The sequence below is a fragment of the Dreissena polymorpha genome, chromosome 1 (genome assembly GCF_020536995.1).
Source record: "Dreissena polymorpha isolate Duluth1 chromosome 1, UMN_Dpol_1.0, whole genome shotgun sequence".
Taxonomy (NCBI): Eukaryota; Metazoa; Mollusca; class Bivalvia; order Myida; family Dreissenidae; genus Dreissena; species Dreissena polymorpha.
Genome location: NC_068355.1, coordinates 112269251 through 112288606, shown reverse-complemented (window position 1 = coordinate 112288606; position 19356 = coordinate 112269251). Strand labels below are relative to the sequence as shown.

General features: G+C 37.1%; 2 protein-coding genes across 3 annotated transcripts in view; both read right to left on the bottom strand.

The window, feature by feature from the left end:
• Positions 1 to 7646: 7646 nt before the first annotated feature.
• On the bottom strand, positions 7647 to 8387 carry LOC127845063 (uncharacterized). The gene has a single exon (XM_052375767.1). It carries the CDS (start codon positions 8385 to 8387, stop codon positions 7647 to 7649), a length of 741 nt encoding a protein of 246 aa, XP_052231727.1.
• Positions 8388 to 13035: 4648 nt separating this feature from the next.
• LOC127844534 (uncharacterized) overlaps positions 13036 to 19356 on the bottom strand; it is a 52776-nt gene continuing 46455 nt past the window's right edge. The window contains exons 7-12 of one of the 2 annotated variants that reach the window (XM_052374864.1): positions 18590 to 18726; positions 17352 to 18271; positions 16884 to 17029; positions 16038 to 16111; positions 14296 to 14381; positions 13036 to 13294 (exon numbers count right to left, since the gene is read on the bottom strand). In XM_052374864.1, the coding sequence (XP_052230824.1) occupies positions 13178 to 13294; positions 14296 to 14381; positions 16038 to 16111; positions 16884 to 17029; positions 17352 to 18271; positions 18590 to 18726 (1480 nt within the window). In that variant the 3' untranslated portion in view covers positions 13036 to 13177. The remainder of the gene's footprint in view (positions 13295 to 14295; positions 14382 to 16037; positions 16112 to 16883; positions 17030 to 17351; positions 18272 to 18589; positions 18727 to 19356) is intronic. The other variant, XM_052374871.1, reaches the window with a different exon arrangement.

Sequence of the window (19356 nt, the reverse complement as noted above, 5' to 3'; positions counted from 1 at the left end):
GCTATCTTTGGTAAATGCACATAATCATGTTCATACAAATATTTTCATTCTTAAATTATGCAACTATTTAAAGCATGAACAATATCTTAACAAATTTAGGGAAGCCGTTCAGGATGTAACCGAATATTTATTCAATATATTATGTAAATTAAAAGTTATTAATTATGATGTGTTTATGTCATATGTAGGTAGTCGCGAATACTTTTTGAAACTATAAAAAATGACATTTAAACGTTTCTGAAACATATATATACACCTAGATACTGAGCGCGGAGATTTAAAAAACACATGTACGTATACATATAAAAACAATTGAAAAACGGTGTGTTCGTACAATTTTACTGATGGCTTCTTTTTCAAAAAGTAAATATGAGTTTTGCTATAAACTGTGTTTAAAATAAGTCAAAAACTTCAATTATTTTATCATAGTTTGATGTTCGTGCTTAATACGATTCTTTAGGGGAAAAACACAATGAGGTCAAAAACGCAGTTAAATTAAATGGATTTCAGTTGCTAAACGACTAACATAATTGTTTAATCTCTGATGTACCACCAAGACGGTGCCAGCATGCACTAAGAAACATTACATTCTCTTTAAAGTTAAACTCAAATTATTTGGTGTTTTTACCACTGGGAAAATATCCGCTTTTTACATTATATTTTTGTTAAGGTGATTACCAACCATTCAATAAACCACGCCAAGTTCAGATCGAATTGTATAACGAGAATCAAAATGACGATCGGTTATTTGCTCGTAAATAATTAAAACCCTAAAAATCGTTTTCACTAATCATTGACAACAACATTTATTGGATGCTGTTGTATCATGAGAAATACTAAAACATTTTCATATATTTTAAATATTTATTCAACAACAACATTTCAAAATCTTTATCTGTACATAGGTCTATATCTCATCGGTTATGGAGTCGATTTTGCCTTTGAACCTGTATATCAAAAGAAACGCAAATGGCGAGTCAAATTGCAGGCTTCTTAGGGTACGCTCAACACACAGCTCGGGGTTATTAACCCTTTGCATGCTGGGTAATTTGTCATCTGCTAAAATGTCTTCTGCTGAATTTCTAAAATTAGCATTTTCTTCGGGGTTTTTCAAAGAATACTATCAGATCAGCAAACAGTTTGGATCCAGATGAGACGCCACGTACTGTGGCGTCTCATCTGGATCCAAACTGTTTGCAAAGGCCTTCAAAATTCGGTTCCAGCACTGTAAGGGTTAAGCATTCATATCAAGAAACGAATACATAGACTAACACACGGGTTATTGCTTAATGATACATAATACGTGCATCCGAGTCAATCTAGAATTTAGTGCACCAACGTCGGATTAACGTAGAATTAAATCGCGACTATATCTCATGTAAAGTATTGATATTGGGACTAAGTCTTTTTCAATTTAAATACAAACACGACCAAACTAATGTTAAATCTGACCTCTTGAACGCACGCTTAAGACTGCAGACGTTTAGATTCTCATTCAAAACATTTTCAATACGGTAAGCAATAATTATATTAATGAAAGGAAGGGTGACCTCTGACTTCACATAGTGGTTGATAAATACAATGTAAAATTGATTTTGTTTGAATTGTATTTCGCCAAAGGATGTTTGTATGATGTCGTATTTGTATACAAGAATTGCAAAATCGTATTAGCTCATAAGTTATGTCATCACTCCATTACGTTATTCTTGACCAAACATTTACACGGTATCAATAAGACTATTAAATATCGGTCAAGTTTGAAATAACAGCAATTATTATTTAAGATTATTGAAACCAATTAATGCAACCTAAAGCTTCAAGAACATTTCGTAAGTTGTGCAAGTAAATGTATCTATATCCAGTGGTCAGGCATGTACATGCTATCGGAGTATTGTTTATGAATAATTCACTGTACAGAGGTAGCTGTGTCTTTATCTTCCTATATCATGAAAGTTAACAATTACGGTGTAGAAATTCGGATAAATATATCATAAAATCTTTCAAAAAAACACCCCCGGCTTGTAATATAAAAAATATATCATGCAATCTTTAAAAAGAAAAAAAAACACCACAGGCTTGTAATATATTTCAGGTAAGTGACCGCTAAATTAAATTACAATCTTAGCTATTTATCGTTTGTACTCCCACAAAGGGTGACAAAATTAACGCCGCTGTAAACATCAGACCGAGTTCTATTTTTGATTGACTTGCGTTTGCGAAGGTCTAAACTATTTCGATGATACTTAATGTGCATCATACCTATAGAGATAAATGCCCAAATAGTCATGTCTTTTCGGTTCGATGATTTTCTAGGCGCTATTGTCTTAGGATAATAAATATGTAAGTATGTAATGATACCACTACTTCTACTACTATTTCTACTACTACTTCTACTACTACTTCTACTACTACTTCTACTACTACTTCTACTACTACTTCTACTACTACTTCGACTACTACATCTACTACCACCACCACCACCACCACCACCACCACCACCACCACCACCACCACCACCACCACCACCACCACCACCACCACCACCACCACCACCACCACCACCACCACCACCACCACCACCACCACCACCACCACCACCACCACCACCACCACCATCACAACCACCATCACAACCGCCACCACCACCACCACCACCACCACCACCACCACTACCACCACCACCACCACCACCACCACCACCACCACCACCTACACCACCACCACCACCACCACCACCACCACCACCACCACCACCACCACCACCACCACCACTACCACCACTTCCACCACCACCACCACCACCACCACCATCACCACCACTACCAGCACAACCACCAACACCACCACCGCCGCCACCACCACCACTGCCACCACCACCACTACCAGCACAACCACAACCATCACCACTACCACCACCAACAACACTATTGCTACTAGTAGAGATCTTATCGGACGTTATTTTAGTCGCCTAATGGTAAACACTAATCGTCTGGCTAGCGGAAATAAGGCCAGCAGACTCATGACTGAGGTCAGTCCGCAAGGACTCCACATGGACCCGAACTACTTTTCATCGGACAAGTGCAGTCTGCTTCTTTGTCAACATGGCAACAAACTGCGCAGATAACTCCAATTTGGCGGAAAAAGTGGCACATTTTCGCATCACATGTGGTTAGCGTGTGGCTATGATATTCATTAGTGAAAATTATCATTGTATATGATAAATAATCATATTATAACGAAAAATCAACTTTTCTGAAAAAAAATTTATTTCACTATCAAATATATATATAACAAGGTATCCAACTCAGAATCACACGAAAACGGGATGCATCGCTTTCAACAGCCATAACTTCATTAATTGTGCAGCGATTTTCACGATCTCGGTCTTATTCAACGCAAAAATGAATTTCCTTTCTGGAAATGTACATATCTTGAAATATTTTTACAAATGCTGGGTCAACTTTAAAGAAATAACACGATACACAACTCGCTTGACCTACTTTACATCGATCAGACAGGATAAATGAATGAATTTCATGGTTTATAGTTGTATGATTTTGTGTTAGTTTTTATTAAACTTCCGTCTTTCGTATGTATTCGCATATAAATATGAATCTAATATACGTCCAGGATATCAATTAATCGCACGTATACACTATTCGGTAGTGCGGTGGCTATTGGATTTAAACAGAGAAGTGTGTTTATATTAACACGACCAGTAATACCATTTTTGGTGGCGACACAGCGTTTTTACACCGTTTTTGGTATTCCAGTTGCGTTGTCAAAAAAATGAACTTACCTTTAAGATTACGATAGTTTTTGCTTTATTTAATAATTTTCGCTAAATTTAATTTAAAGAAGAATGTTAGATACTATAGAAAAACAAATTGAAAATATTTCTGCGTGTCAATGCATTTTCTGTGTATATTCTCATTTATTGGGGAATCGTAAAATAGTCTACTCATTTCTTTAGCCGACCTATCTACCTTAATTAATTTACAATATAGAAATAAAAAATAGCAATGCTTTGCTTTCAAGTTATTATGACAGACAGACAGACAGACAGACATTTTATTTGACTTGCACAATGTACATCGTCAATATCACAGGTGGTTAGAATTGATATATGTCAACATGTATATGCGCAGAAAACAAGTGTCAACAAAAATGAATATTTACAAAACAAATATATACAGAAGTACAGAGGATGAACAATAAGAAAATTATGTTATACGATTTAACAAATTCAATCTAATACTCAATGATTCCTTAACAAACAAACATAGTTTTATTAAATCAGACCTATTAGTTGATTGTAGCAATTGTACATACTTAATAACAGATGGATTATTATAGAAATATTTTTTTATGTATTTCTTTCTTAAATCAACAAATGTTGAACAAATACATACAAAATGAAATTCGTCCTCAATATCCGTGGTATTACAACAAAGACAATATCTTTCTTGCCTAGCAATAGTGTTTCCATTATATCTACCAGTCTGTATACGAAGGGGGTGTACAGATAATCTTAATCGGCATAAATAAAACCTTAAATGTTTTGGAACTAAGTCTAGGTAAATCTCATATTCGAGATTTGACTTAAATGTTCTACAGATGTCTAACATTGAACTATCTTCTAGTGTACGGTGCCAATTTTGTTTATATGAATCTATAATTCTGGACTTTATAATGGGTTTAAAAAAATTAAAATCAATATCATGGACACTATTGAAGACATAACTTAATCCGTAATCATCCAATAATTTCTTGATGTTATAAATCCAATTTCGACAGCCTTTGGCGTAATCTGAAACTCCAATATTGTATACAGTTTTAATAATTATGTTATCAGAGGCTGCTATTTTAAACCAATATTGTACGATTCGCATGTATCTATGTATAAAAAGAGGATATCTTCCTAACTCACCATAAACACATGCATTACATGTATTAGTTTTAACTCTTAAAAGCCTTTTACAGAACTTCAGATGTATCCTTTCCAATTCCTTAGATTTCGTAAAACCCCAAACTTCTGATGAATAACCTAAAAATGACCCTACGAATGCATCAAATAACTGACAAAAAATTTTTGGCTTTAAATCAAATTATTGACATTTGCAAAACAATGTATTCAATGCTTTAAGAGCTTTACCAATTAAATGTTCTTGATTTAAATTAAAACTACCTGTATAATTAAATACAACACCTAAATAATTTAAATCATTTACAGTTTCTATAGCATGGCCATTGTATGTCCACTTTTCATTTGGCAATAATCCGCCTCTTTTTCGAAAAACCATTATCTTTGTCTTATCAATATTAACTTTCAGTCCCCATGTATTACAATAAGTATATAAATTATCTAAATGGTTCTGAATTTCTTCTGGTGATTTACCCACAATGGCCATGTCGTCTGCAAAAAGTAATAAAATTAAAACAATGTCATCTAGTTGCAAACCTGAATCAATATTATTTTGCAAAAACAACTCAAGATCTTCTACAAAGATAGAAAATAACAAAGGCAACATAACTTCTCATTGACGTAAGCCAACAGCATAGCTAAAGTAATCCGAAAATGAAGATAATGATTTTACACATGACTTAACTTTTTGGTACATATCTCTCACGATTCTTAATATTTTGCCTTGAATACCACATTTAAACATTTTTAACCATAAAGCATTTCTATAAATAGTATCAAAGCATTTCATCATATCGACAAAAATAACATACAAACGTTTGTTTTCAAATAAATAATGATTTATCAAAGAAAATAAAATAAATATTGCGTCAGTAGTAGATCGTCCTTTTCGAAATCTGAATTGGGCGTCCGAAATGATGTTATGTTTTGTACAGATATTTTCAACGCGTTTATTTATAACAGTAGTGAATAATTTTGACAAACAGCTCACTAACGTAATTCCTCTATAATTATTAACATCGGATTTGGAACCTTTTTTATGAAGGGGGATAATAATACCTTCCGTCCACTGGTCCGGGAAATAACCGGAATTTAGTATATTGTTAAATAAATCACATAAATAAGATGACAGAATGTCAATAGATTCTATAAAATATTCATTTAAAAGGTTGTCACTCCCATAAGCTTTAAATCGCTTAAGTGATTTTACAGCAGTTGTTATTTCATGCACCGTTATCGGTTCATCTAGTTCAGGATATACATTATTAGGAAGATTAAAATCATTGCACAAATTAAAACTTTCCGCTTCTAAATTCGATGCACCAACATTATCCGAGCTAACCCTCGACAAATAATCTGTGAATTCAGTTAACGGTATATCATTAGATCTATTGGTTTTTGACTTAAAATGTTTCCAAAATTCCCTTGGTTTACTTTTCCTTAATTCTGTAATTTTATCCATTCTTCGTTTATAATCGCAACATTTTTTCTTTCTGACAATATTTTTATACTCTTTTTTTCTCTCACATAAAACTATTCTGTTGTTAAATGTTTTATCAGTGTTGAAGCATCGAAGTGCATCTAGATATAAATTACGGGCATCTATACAATCACTGTCAAACCACTCCTTATTACTACTAGTATAATTTTCAAAAGCAACCTGATCTTTAAAAATACACTCTTTCGAAAACAAAGGGTCAGCTATATCACGAATAGTGTTTGTAAATAAAAGTAACATATTGTTCACGGAATCCCTGCTTAAATAATCTGCGGTATTAACAATGGTATTAAACAAAGGCAATTGAGAAATAAGTCGTGAGCGAAACTCCTCTCTAAACGTAGAATCCCATTTATACCTAGTCTCTGAATAGTATAAACCATCTCGGGGAATGTTATTACAGTTCAGTGAAAAATGCAATGGGGCGTGATCACTCCATTCATTGAATGGACATACTGTAAATGACTTTATCTGGGAAAAATTACATTCTTTTGTTAACAAGTAATCAATAACTGAGCAACCATTATTGGACAAAAATGTATATTGATCAGTATTACCTATACGACCGTTAATAATTCGGTAACATGTACCTTTACAAAGATCTAACACTTTTATCCCGTGGTTATTATGTGACCTGTCATTGGAGGCCCGTGCAGGTGTGCTATCGAAAACATAATCAGGACAATCACAACAATCATTTACTTTATCAAATATAATAAAATCACTTTTCTGACCGACTCTACTGTTAAAATCGCCGCAAATAAAAACACTTCCTAAGCTATCATACAGAAACAAATCATTTTCTAGAATATCAAATAAATCGATATTAATACTGTTGTACATAGGTGAATCTTCTCCCCAGATATAGGCTCCACATACATAAATATTGTTCTGGGTATTAAAAAATAAATGGTCAAGTTTAAGCCAAATGATTGTATCAAAATGATTTTTAATTATTTGTATTCCATCTTTTAATTGCTCTTTATAATATAAAACAATTCCTCCACTGTTTCTACGGGCTCTTCTATGCTGAAATTTACGGTAAAAATTATGTGAAATGTATCCGTTTAGATTCATATTACTGTTAGAATCACACCATGATTCGTAAAGAAAACAAATATCAGACTGTTTTAAAATATTTACAATGTCAGGACTTTCCTTTTTGTCTCTGGTAAGGCCATGAATGTTCCACGAAAGGATAGAAAGTTCATCCCCGTCGTGCTCCTACTGTTTCACTGGTTTACCGTCCACGTACAGGGTATCGTACACGATCCAAGATCGTTTTCCCTCTTTTGTGGCGTCCTTCATTTTAGGCACTAACTTTCGGCGCTTTTCAACCACTTCCGGTGGGAACTGTTCAAACATTTGGCATCCGGTTCCTGACAGGTGTTTCCATTCTCTCCGTACCATCTCCCGGTCCTTGAAAAATGTAAATTTGGCAACGATGTTGCGAATCTTACCGGAAACTGGCTGTCCCGGTGAACGATAAACGCGCTCAAAGCGGATCGTGTCTGCAATGTCCTTTGCAATTTTTAGTTTCTCTTGTAAATGATTACGTAACTTTGTTTCCGTAATTTCCGCCGTCTCGATGCCGGTGGAGTTGTCCTCTTGGATATTTGTGAACACTAGGTTGTTCCGCATGGATTGCGACTTCAGGTACGCAACGTCGTCCCGCAGCTCCTCCCGCTGTTTCTCCAGCATAGCCACCTTCTCGGCCATCTGCGCCGCCCCGACGTCTGCGTAATCCACTAGCTCTTCTAGCGACATAACTCGCGCATCGGTGCGTTTTACGCGGTCGTCCAACGCCAACCAAATTTTCTTGAGCTCTTTGTCAAAGTCCATAACTTTTACCTCCAGGTTATCGAGGACACCGAGCTTACGCTCCATGGCTCCTATTCTAACGCCTAATGCGTTCATGCAATCCATAAGATCCTTGTTAGTCGGCTCGCGTCCTCCGTCTGCCATATTTGAGCAACTGCTTTGTTTAGAGTTAGAGTTAGAATTATTCCCTGGTGTCATATCAAATGTGTTATCATCCGCAGAGTTCGAATCCGGGAATAACACAGCACTAGCTTTACTTAAAATCTCACTCACCGAAATATTAGAGTCAATTTCTTCAGACGGGCCTCTTGGCTTGGTAGCTTTGTTTACATTCCCGCTCGCACTCCCACTACTATTTCTGTCTTTTCTCTTCCTCGTCATGTTTAATTATCATTTTCATGTTGAAATAAACCAAATAATTAGTCACATATAACGTTTCTCACTTATTCCGATATAAATCCAAGCACTTCACACTCTTTAAATTTTAATTTTATCAAAAATACTCTCTCTGATGTAAAACACGTCTTCTCCGCGCCATATCACGTGACAGATCTGATTATGGATTTCAGTTATTTCAGCGCGATTGATAAAACAAGCCGACAAATAAACTAATAAATCAATTAACGAATTCACTACTCTTTAAGTAGTATGTAGTCTAGTGAACGGAATTTGGCTGTTGGATTTAGCCTAACACCCTTTGAAGTCCGGCAGAAAGGTGGCCATTTTTCACTAAACCCGACATTGTTGTGTATAGTAAATGTTAAAGTGTTTTTTGTTTCGAGACATGCAACTGATGAAGAATCCAAATGATGCCGGGCTTGTATCTTTGGGTGTTACGAGAAATTCAAGATGGCGTCCGAGATGGCGGCCATTTCCGGTCTGATTTGTTTAAACAAATAGAAATGCATCATTTTATGTATAATAATGCCATTTTGATATATTTAAACATGTTAAATATAAATAAAGAAATGCAAACGTGTGTTATTAAAAAAAATGAAGATTGCGTCCAAAATAGCTGCCAGAATCGATTTGGCTGCTTAAAAAATTGCTCTTAAAACCAAGATCATACCCAAATTTTCACATAAAAATTATGAAAATAAAACAATATGACAATTTAGCAGCAATTAAGTGGTTAATAAGTGTTCGATTTAATGAATTCAAATAATTCATATGCAGAGTATAGTATAACAAGAACATTTCAACCTAATCCTGACCATTACAGAAAAGTAGTATTATCCGCGTTTACAAGTAACAGCAACTTCGTCATAGGTATCATGTGTTATGGAAATACACCGCTATCATAAATGTCATAAGGCACATCATGTATGAATTGAAAAATCATTAAACGTATAATTCCACATTTGTTCACCAAGTTCATGATAAGGTCATTTTTTTCAAACATTATGTTATAACTTAGTATGTATACTAGTTTATCTCATGTTGGGAGTTGTTGTCTAGCACAGAGCGATGTTTTCTATGTAAATATTAGTTCAGTTCCCATGTTTGTCTTTGTACCGACAATTACATAAAGCAATATACCATTATTCTCCATCTTTCCTTCCTCATGGACAAAGCAAGTTATCTCATGGGCATGTTTTTTCTGATCATTGATAAATTGTATTATGTCGACCTGAATCTTTTGACAAGCGCAAAAGATAGTACATGATAGTCGCACGAGCACCCAAGTGTAAACATAGGCTATCGCTTATACACCCACATTTTATTATTTTAAGCGCATTGAGAGGAGATTAAGCAACATTTGATGCTACTGCAATGGGTAAAAGTGTGTTTTATCGCATGGATTCAGATCAAGGGGGTCTGCATCTTATGCGTGTCTCCATAAACACGCCTGTATGTGAACACGTTTCACATTTGCATAGAATGCTTCCGTGGTTGGCGGCAAGCTTGCTAGCGATGACATAGCCTTACCCGACTTCCCTACCCTGGTTGCCCAAAGGTTCTGTCTTGTAAAACACGTTTCCTCTGTATCTATTATCATTTCCATAGCATTCTGAGACAAATATTCTTTCACATTTTCGTTCATACAAGCTGTCATATCGCCTAACAGTCTGATGGAGTTGCCTGCATTCAGCATCTGAATAAATGTTCCCTTACACTTACCAAACTACCCAGGCACCTTATTGCATCCAATCAGTTGTTGTTTGTTCTGATTGACACCTGGTATACATGTAATATTCTGTGGTGGTACAGACATGTCACCCGATACATTGACACCCTTGAGTCATTGTCTACCTGACCTCAACACTTTTGGTGCTGAACCCTATGTATCGGCCAAAAATTACGTAGACATCGCATGTATTCAGATGTTGTCTTATATGACACAAAGGACAGCAGATTAATCTATTAACGAACATATGATCTGGCTTTCAATGTGCCACTCACACACTTTAATTGATTCTTCACCACCTATCTGGGTTTTTTTCTATTCTGAATTCATTTGTTTCAGTTAACATAGCAGTAGGTTCTAGAGCCAATACATGGTTTGGTATATGGTTATTATCAATCCCTAGAATTAGCTTGTAAGCCAATCACACTTGAATCAATCAGATTGATGTCAAACACTTGCTTGTATCTAACGGATCAATACATTCTGTCAACTTTTTTTAATCCTTGCTTTATCTTAAGCAACTGCATTATCTGCATTATTGAGATCGACACACAGCAATTAATTTAACGCACGGAACGAAATCCGGCAACGACCAAAAACAATGAATAATAACACAGCATAGTAAAACATTTGATAGTCGCATTGTCACCGTAGGTTTCCATAAGAATAATGGCATTAAATATGGCCTCACGTGGTTGGTGAATGTCGAATAACATTTGTTTTCGTGTAGACTAATTTCGATATGAAAAAATATTTTTTTTTAATTATATACCAAATAACAAAACTGTATAGGAAGTATTTTTCGACAGTACGCTATTATTGTATAATGTGTTTACGAAAGTCTGGAAAGGCCCTCGTGTATTGATAACATGACATGTACTTGCAAGTCCTTCGCGCTAACAAATCGCCACAATTTCCGAATTCACGAGTGGGATTACTATGTTCGACTTCTTCAAAAAAGATTTCTACTTATTTCGTTGACATCGTCTATGAAGAAGTTCCATCCCTTTAACCATTTAATACCAATCACAAGAAAAGTATCGAGTAAAGCCATCACGTTTTTACTCAAACATGGCAAATTTCCGTACATTTTGCGATGTTTGTGATTTGTGAAAGGTGAGTGGGTTTATCTTTTAGATCCGACTGAATCTTTGTGAGGAAATCGATTTTACAATTGTTTATTTACCCTCGTTACAAATCCAGAACATTTTATATCAGACAAACAAACACGTTATTGACAACGTTGAACGCAATTGCTCGATTTGTTCACGCATTGAAGGGGTTAGTATTGAATGCATTTTGCCACCGCATCAGTTTTTATATGCAGTTTTCACACAAAAGCAAAGTCAAAACGTTTCGTATCACCTTCATCACCGTCGGAACCTCCGTTCATTCAAAGCAATGTTTCTTGAGTTTCCGTGGGGATTAGGTCAGCACAACGTTCATAGTTATGCTTAATTAATAAGACATCTTAGTGGTCCCCGTGTCCAATTCTCAATACAATGCAACCAATCAGACTATTCTTTTTCAAATCAGTTACAATGCTGGCGATGTTCACTTGGTTTTCCGTTCGCTTCAGTCATAATAACCAGCTCTTATCATTCCCTCCTACGAAGAAGAGGGGGTATTGTTTCGCTGGATGTCGGTCGGTCTGTCGGTCTGTCGGCAGACCAGTTCGTTTCCGATCAATAACTCGTCAACGAAACGACCGATTGGCTTGATACTTTACATGTGCATTGGTCATTGACAGTAGATGGCCCCTATTGAAATTGAGAACAATAGGTAAAAAATCAAGGTCACTATTACAATAAATGTGAAAGTCATTTACGATCAATAGCTCGTCAACGAAAAGATCGATTGGATTGATACCTCACATGTATATTGGCCTCGGACAGAAGATAATCCCTATTGAAATTGAGATCATTAGGTCAAAGGTCAAGGTCATTTTTACAATAAATGTGAAAATCGTTTCCGATCAATTACTCGTCAACGATTCGACCGATTGGCTTGATACTTTACATGTGCATTGGCCTCTAATGAAATTGGGGTCACGAGTTCAAAGGTTAAAGTCACTATCACAATTAGTGTGAAAATCGTTTCCGATTAATAGATTGTCAACGAATTGACCGCTTGGCTTGATACTTCACGTTTGCATCGGCCTTGGACAGTTGACGACCCCTATGGATATTGGGGTCACCTAGGTCAACGTTCAAGGTCACTATCGCAGTAAGTGTGACAATCGTTGTCGATCAATAGCTCGTCAATAATTTGAACGATTTGCTTAATAATTCACATGTGCATTGGTCGTAGACAGTAGACGACCCCTATTGAAATTGGGATAACCAGGTCAAAGGTCAAGGTCACTATCACAATAAGTGTGAAAATCGTTTCCGATATATAACTCGTCCACAAATTAACCGATTGGCATGATACTTTACATGTGAATTGGCCGTGGACAGTAGATGACCCCTAATGAAATTGGATCCGACGAAGTGCAAGGACGAGAAATGACTTATACATCTACATAATGAACCTAGAAACGTATCTTCGAATTTGTATAGATAATTTATAGTATTTAGGTGGTTTTGTTTTAGCGAGACTACCGGTAGACAATTAAACAATGTTCACTACTGTGGTAAAAATCGACAGAACAAAAGAACGATATGAGTTTGGTTTGGTTTTAATAATTGCATTAATACATCCTTTCAATATAGTCCGTCATGTTAAAATGGCGAGATTTAGTAGTGCCATGCATTATTATGCTAAAATAAGTAACATAGAAATCAAAATCTAAAAATTTGGTCTTCTAAATAAATGAAGTCGATGGTCGAGTTAGGAGGGATTTATACGCGATCTGCTTCCGGCGAAGCTCTTCTTTCAGGGATACGTATTCTTCCGCGGTGTAGTTCCGGGCAGATTTCGGCTGAAAACAAGAATGAAAACTCTTACGAAAATGGTGGCAAAGAACGCGGTCATTTCAGGATATTTGTTTGCGCATGTGGTGGACATAAACATGTAGTAGTGAAAGATCTGTTTTAGTTGGAATTATAGGTGGCTGGAATGAAAATGATTGCGGTATCATTTGCGGTGGCAATATGCTTGATGTAGTGGCACTGCACGAGGGATGATGTTGGTAGCGTAGGATGTTGTAAAGAAAGCGGTGACGTTTGAGGCGCAGATAATAGAAATGAGCGCGGTGAAGTGAGTAGCGTAGATAATGGAAATGAGCGTGGGAATGTTGGTAGTGTCTATGAGTACGATCAAGACGATGTTGGTAGCGTATCTGGTGCAATGAATTAGGTGATACTGGTAGCGGATATGGTGGAAATAATGTGATGACTTTGGTCGCGAAGATGACAGTCATGAACGCGGGGATGTTGGTTGTCAACACGGTTGTGTGGGTAGCCTATATGTGGGATTGAATGTGGTGCGTTAAATTCGTCAATGCGCGTGGTGATGTTGACAGCGTTGATGGTGACAATGATTGTGGCCATGTTGGTATCTTAAATGTTGATAATTGTCGTGGTGATGTATTCACATGAATGTAGTGTGATGTGGTAACAAACATGGTGTCAATGCATGTGGTTATGTTTGATGAGTTTGTGGTGTCAAAACAGTTGATGGTTTTGGTGGAAAGAATGAGTTGCTTGATGCTGGTAGCGTAGATAGTGACCACGAAGGTGATGCGGTTGTAAGCGTAGATTTTGAAAATGCACTCGGTGGTGAGATACAGTAGGATATTTGGTGGCAATGCACGTGGGGATATTCGTAGCATATGAGGTGACATTGAAGTTGGTGATGACGGTATCATAGCTGGCCGGCCAAAATAAACGAGGTGATGTAAACATCAAATATATTTACACGTGTTTTACGCTTAAAAAGTTAATGCATATCTTAATATGGTGGTATATAACAAGGACGTACCCGTCGATTCAGTGGTACGGGAGTAGTTAACGTCACTGGTTTACAAGACTGTGGTCTCCTTATACCGCAGTGACGCAACGGCGGGTCTGAAATACGTAATGACGTCATCATTAAAGCTAGAGTCGGTGATTACCTCATAAATTAAAGTGTATTATGAATGTAATTTTCATTTGAAAATTTACTTTTGTTTTATTAGCCGATAATTTTACATAACTAAGATGTCTTTGTTTTTCGACACATTTAATCAAATGCTATCATTTAAAATACATATGTTCAATTTTTTAATAAAACAATGATAAATGTGCTTCATTACATCGCATCAGTATTATAAGAATAAAAAATAATGTTGATAATAAAAGTCAATATGGTAAAGCAAAATAAGTAGGCCAAGATGCACAGCATTTCGCAGCGAAGTACGATAGCATGCATATAAACTGCTGCATGTACAAAAGCAAGTACTACAGTTATCAGTAGCACAAAACATTGAATAAATTATGCATAAAGGCATACACGGGTGGTGTAATAGCACTGTGTAGAGTTATATTGAAGAATATATCGAGCTGCATAGTGCTATATTTTCTAACGAATGGCATCTTTAAAAAAATGTGCATAAGTATGGCTGTATTTAGAAATGTATGCCTTTTCCAGCATGCCTACTTTATACACTAAATGAACGGGTTTCTAAGTATCGCTGTGATGCCCAGCTCTTAAACTTTTTACTGAAAGAAATTAAATTTATGTCTTGTGTTGTACGGGGATGCAAGTATACCCCACTTATATGGTAATGTGAACATCAACCAATCATCATGCGCTTCGAGCGGGGTTTAACCCCGGACTCCTATGTGAGAAGCAGTGCTTACTGGACAGCCCTTGTCAAATGAGCATTTCAAAGGAGTGAAGGTATAATACCAGCCTATATGCAACTGTCTTAAGAAAGCTGATGCATCTATTTCATATACATACATGCGCGGTTAAATACTTTGTAAAAGTACAACCTGTGCGCACTCTAATAAAACAAATGAAATCAGATATTGTTACAAAAGATATATTGGTAATTTAATTAAAACGCTTCCATGGTAAAATAACAGAGAGGAGGACTGCCAGGCAAGAAGATCGTGAACAAAACAACACAAAAAGAAGAATATAGTCCAAGCGGATTCGATGCAATCCAGAGTGTTACAGTTGGAAACAATGACTCAACTCTGTATGTGTGCTTTATGATGTCTCAATGCAAACAAAATGCAAAGATTATGCAGCATTTGGATATTAATGCAGTGTCCCGAGTATAACCGAATGCAAAGCCACGTGAAGCCACGCCACCCCACCATTGAACCCCAAGCGGAAAGCGTATTGTCTTGTGTAAATATGTAATACTTGTTTTTGTTTTTTATTCATACTTTGTTTTCACCTAAACTAGATTTTTGCTAAGAAGAGACTTTCTTAAAACAGAAAATACCATACACGTGAAAAGTGTCGTCACTGATTAGCCTGTGCGGATTGCATAGGCTATTCTGAGACGACACTTTACGCACATGCATTAAACCCGTTTTCACTGAACACGGCTAAACGATATCCAAGACAAACAAAAATAACCGTGATCCCACGTCCCACGTTCTCACCTACTCCCCCCTCTTCCCACCTCCCTCCCCGTCACACAGAGTTCAGTCCCTTGGTCGCGCGTGCGCAGTGCTGTCAGGAAGCGACACACGTGTCAATTCTCAACACTATATTATGCAACAGACCTGTCTCCTCCCACGTGTCACGTGTCGTATTGACACGTGCTAATTCGCGAGTACAGTCACGTGTTGAGCTTGTGCTTGAGAAAGGGGAAGTATTTTTGGTATAAACATAAACAGTAAGGATTAAAAGTGTATTAATGTTTTGTATTAATACAAAAAAGTGAGCATTAAAAGTGCGGTTATTTTGATAACAATAGGTTTTAAAAATCCCCAAAAGTTTAGTATTTAAGAAACACGAAATATTATAGAAAGATAGTAAACTTATTAATTAAATAATTGCTTTTATTAATTAAATTAAAGAATTTGTCTTAATTTAAAAAAACATGCCCGGTATGCATTATATATATTTACTAAAAACAGTACTGCAAATTATTTAGAACAAAGACGAAAATCATATATAAACTCTGCGTACTAGGGTTTCTAACTTATTCCGGCAACAACGAATGCAAAGTAATCGTTTAGCTAAGATGTTCAGCATAAGACGTATTATTTTAAGATTTTAAGAGAACGTGATTCCGACTTGAGCTATTTCTGTATAATAATATCATACATTATTTGCGCGATAAACTGTACAAAATACCAGCCCTTTAGGAATGGATTTATAGGTTTGTTTACGATTTATTGCGAAAATACAATTTAAATTCATTATATTGCATATATAGTATTTACAAAACAAAGTGTTCACTGAGTGAATTACGTTCTAATTTGAGGAAACCTGCGATAAAATAAAATTAACACAAAAGAGAAAAGTAAAGTAGGTATTAAGTGCAAACGGTAGCAAATTGTGTTTTAAAGCTCCATTAAAAAGCAATTTTACAAAAGTATGACGACAGCGGAACCCGGATTCACCTTGGCTCTTCCTGTACATCAGGTGGGGGCGTGGCATTCCTGTGAGCGTTGTCTATCGCCTCCAAATGAATAGTCAGCGCGTTGGGTTTAGGTTTGGAGCGAGGTTTCAAAATGATCTTTTTCCCCGGCAGTGGCTTTTTGCTGTTCTGGAAAATGCAAACCAAGAACAAAAATTCGGCATCCTCTTTGTGGTAAATACTGATACTGGACGTAACATTGCAAATAACTCAAATGGAACAGGATTACTTGACATTTTGCTTAAATTATATCGCTCTATTTCATTCAGTAACTTAACTGTACCTCTCTTCACTGCAGTCAATTCACCATCATGCCATTTACTGCACATTAAATTGTTTTGTGTTGTTGTTTTTTCGTTTGGTCATAAAACTAAGTTTGCTGATACCGTAACGCTTTTAAAACAGATAGTAAAAAAGCAGCAAAACAACACAATATCCATGTAAAGCTTACCTCTGCCTGATACCTGTGCAACTTCACCATGTGTTTCTTGTCGAGACGAGAGTTCCGGCCCTCCTCCAGCTTATTCACTCTTGTGTGCCACTCCTCGATGCGCGTCTCAAGCCGCGTCAACGCCAGATCGTTCATTTCTCGGTTCATAAACTCATCAACGGAGCAACCCGATCCAGATTTATTGGAATTCGTGTTCCTCGACGATTGTTTAATCCTGTCGCAAACGACTTTACTTGAGCGCGACACCCGCGGGCCGTCAGTAGCGTCTACGTCGGAATCCGACGCCGTTTCGTCCTCACTTCCGCTACTGTTGAATTTGTTGTTCGTTGTGTTGCCGGGCTTATCGGAGTGTCCGTTAATATTAGATACGGTCCCATTTTGAGCACTGATGCTAAGATTTGAACCTCGCGCGTTTGTCGTGCGCGAGAGCTTTCCGGTACCGTTTGTGTGGCGGCTTGACGGCAATGCTCTCGTTATTCCAAAACCGGAAGTACCTAATTTTGCTTTAAATGGAGGTCTTTTTGAGTTAGCACGCATGCGTATAGTATAGAACACACTCCCGGGCCCGTATTGATCAATTAACGGCCCATTAAAGAGTTTCCCGCTTTTCCAAAAATCAACCGTCTCACGATTATCCCGCTTACGATTGTATTCTCTCCACTTATTTTCTTCTTGCCGCCGTTTCTCGTCTAATTTATATAAGAAGTACCTCAAAAGTGGCAAGTCGTCCGGCTGTATCCACGTCATGCGGACCTTCAACTTCTCGTGCAGGAAGTCTCGCATGGCGTCCTGCGACTGTGGATTGCGTTTCTCGATCAGACGCTCGTAGTTTTTCTGGTCAAGAACGAACATTTCCACGGCTTGCGTACACTGTATCGTCTGTGCGTAGGACGGGAGCCCGAATGCGATTTCCAGGTCTCCTGCAAAGAGAAATACATCGATAATGCGGGCGAACAATAAGCGTTCTGCAGTGATAATGACGATGGTAATCATTGATATTGCTAGTGTGTCAAAGAAGATGGCAATGCTTTTGATGCTGATGGTTATTATAAAGCTACACAAAATATTGATGATGACGATGTGAACACTGTAGATGCTAATTATGTTGTATTATTTGAAGACTTTTTATGATGATCACGGTTGTGGTGGTGGTGGCCTTGGTGATGATGATGATCATCTATGTTGAACTTCATTTTAACGAACATAATTTGATCGCGTTTCTTTTAAACGTAACACACCGATAACCTCCACTGCTCCGATGACGCAAACCTCCACGGTCCGGTGCGTTCGCTTCCGGTCTCCAAAGCTGGGCGTCCGCGGCGGCCCGTAGATATGGCGTTTCTCCTCGGTGCGCGGTACGGCGAGGTTCATCTCCCTGCAAACATATGACTGATGTGTTGATTTCAAGTCATTTTAAGGCGTCAGTAACAAACGGTGATTTATGATTTCCATCACATTATTTAGAGGTTAATTTGTATTTGCTGCTCGCCATTATGCGTATTCACCCGCAGATGTCCGTAATGGCTGACTCTGTTCATGACTTCATTTTGATTGTTCGATTTTCGAGAGCTAGATTTACTAGGTGAAAAAAAAATAAACAGAAATCGAGTTGTGTTTGGGGGGGAGGGGGGGTATGATGCTATATTATTGTTTACATTCGGCGCAGTTTGCAGCCATGGCACATTGGTTTATTTCCTTCAAAGATACCCGTTTATACTCCTGGGTGGGGAGAAGCAAGCGTGGGATTAATTATATGTTCATAAAATGCCCAATGGTCTGATTGGGATGCGAACCAGAGATCTACGTCTCTGTGCGAACTATAGACTTTCCAAGACATGCATCCTACGACTAGACCACTGTTCTTCGCAAATCTTGCCGTTTTCTTGTACACAGCATGAAATGATTCTGAATTAGAAAAAGTGTTTATGTTCTGTAGCCTGAATAGGTCTGAGAATCTCTATAACTAGCTCTGAGTTAACGTTCGAATTGAAGTTAGGTGCGTAGG

Bases quoted from the DNA above. Each gene is read 5' to 3' on its own strand.
- LOC127845063 (XM_052375767.1), bottom strand. From the start codon at position 8,387: ATGGCAGACGGAGGACGCGAGCCGACTAACAAGGATCTTATGGATTGC.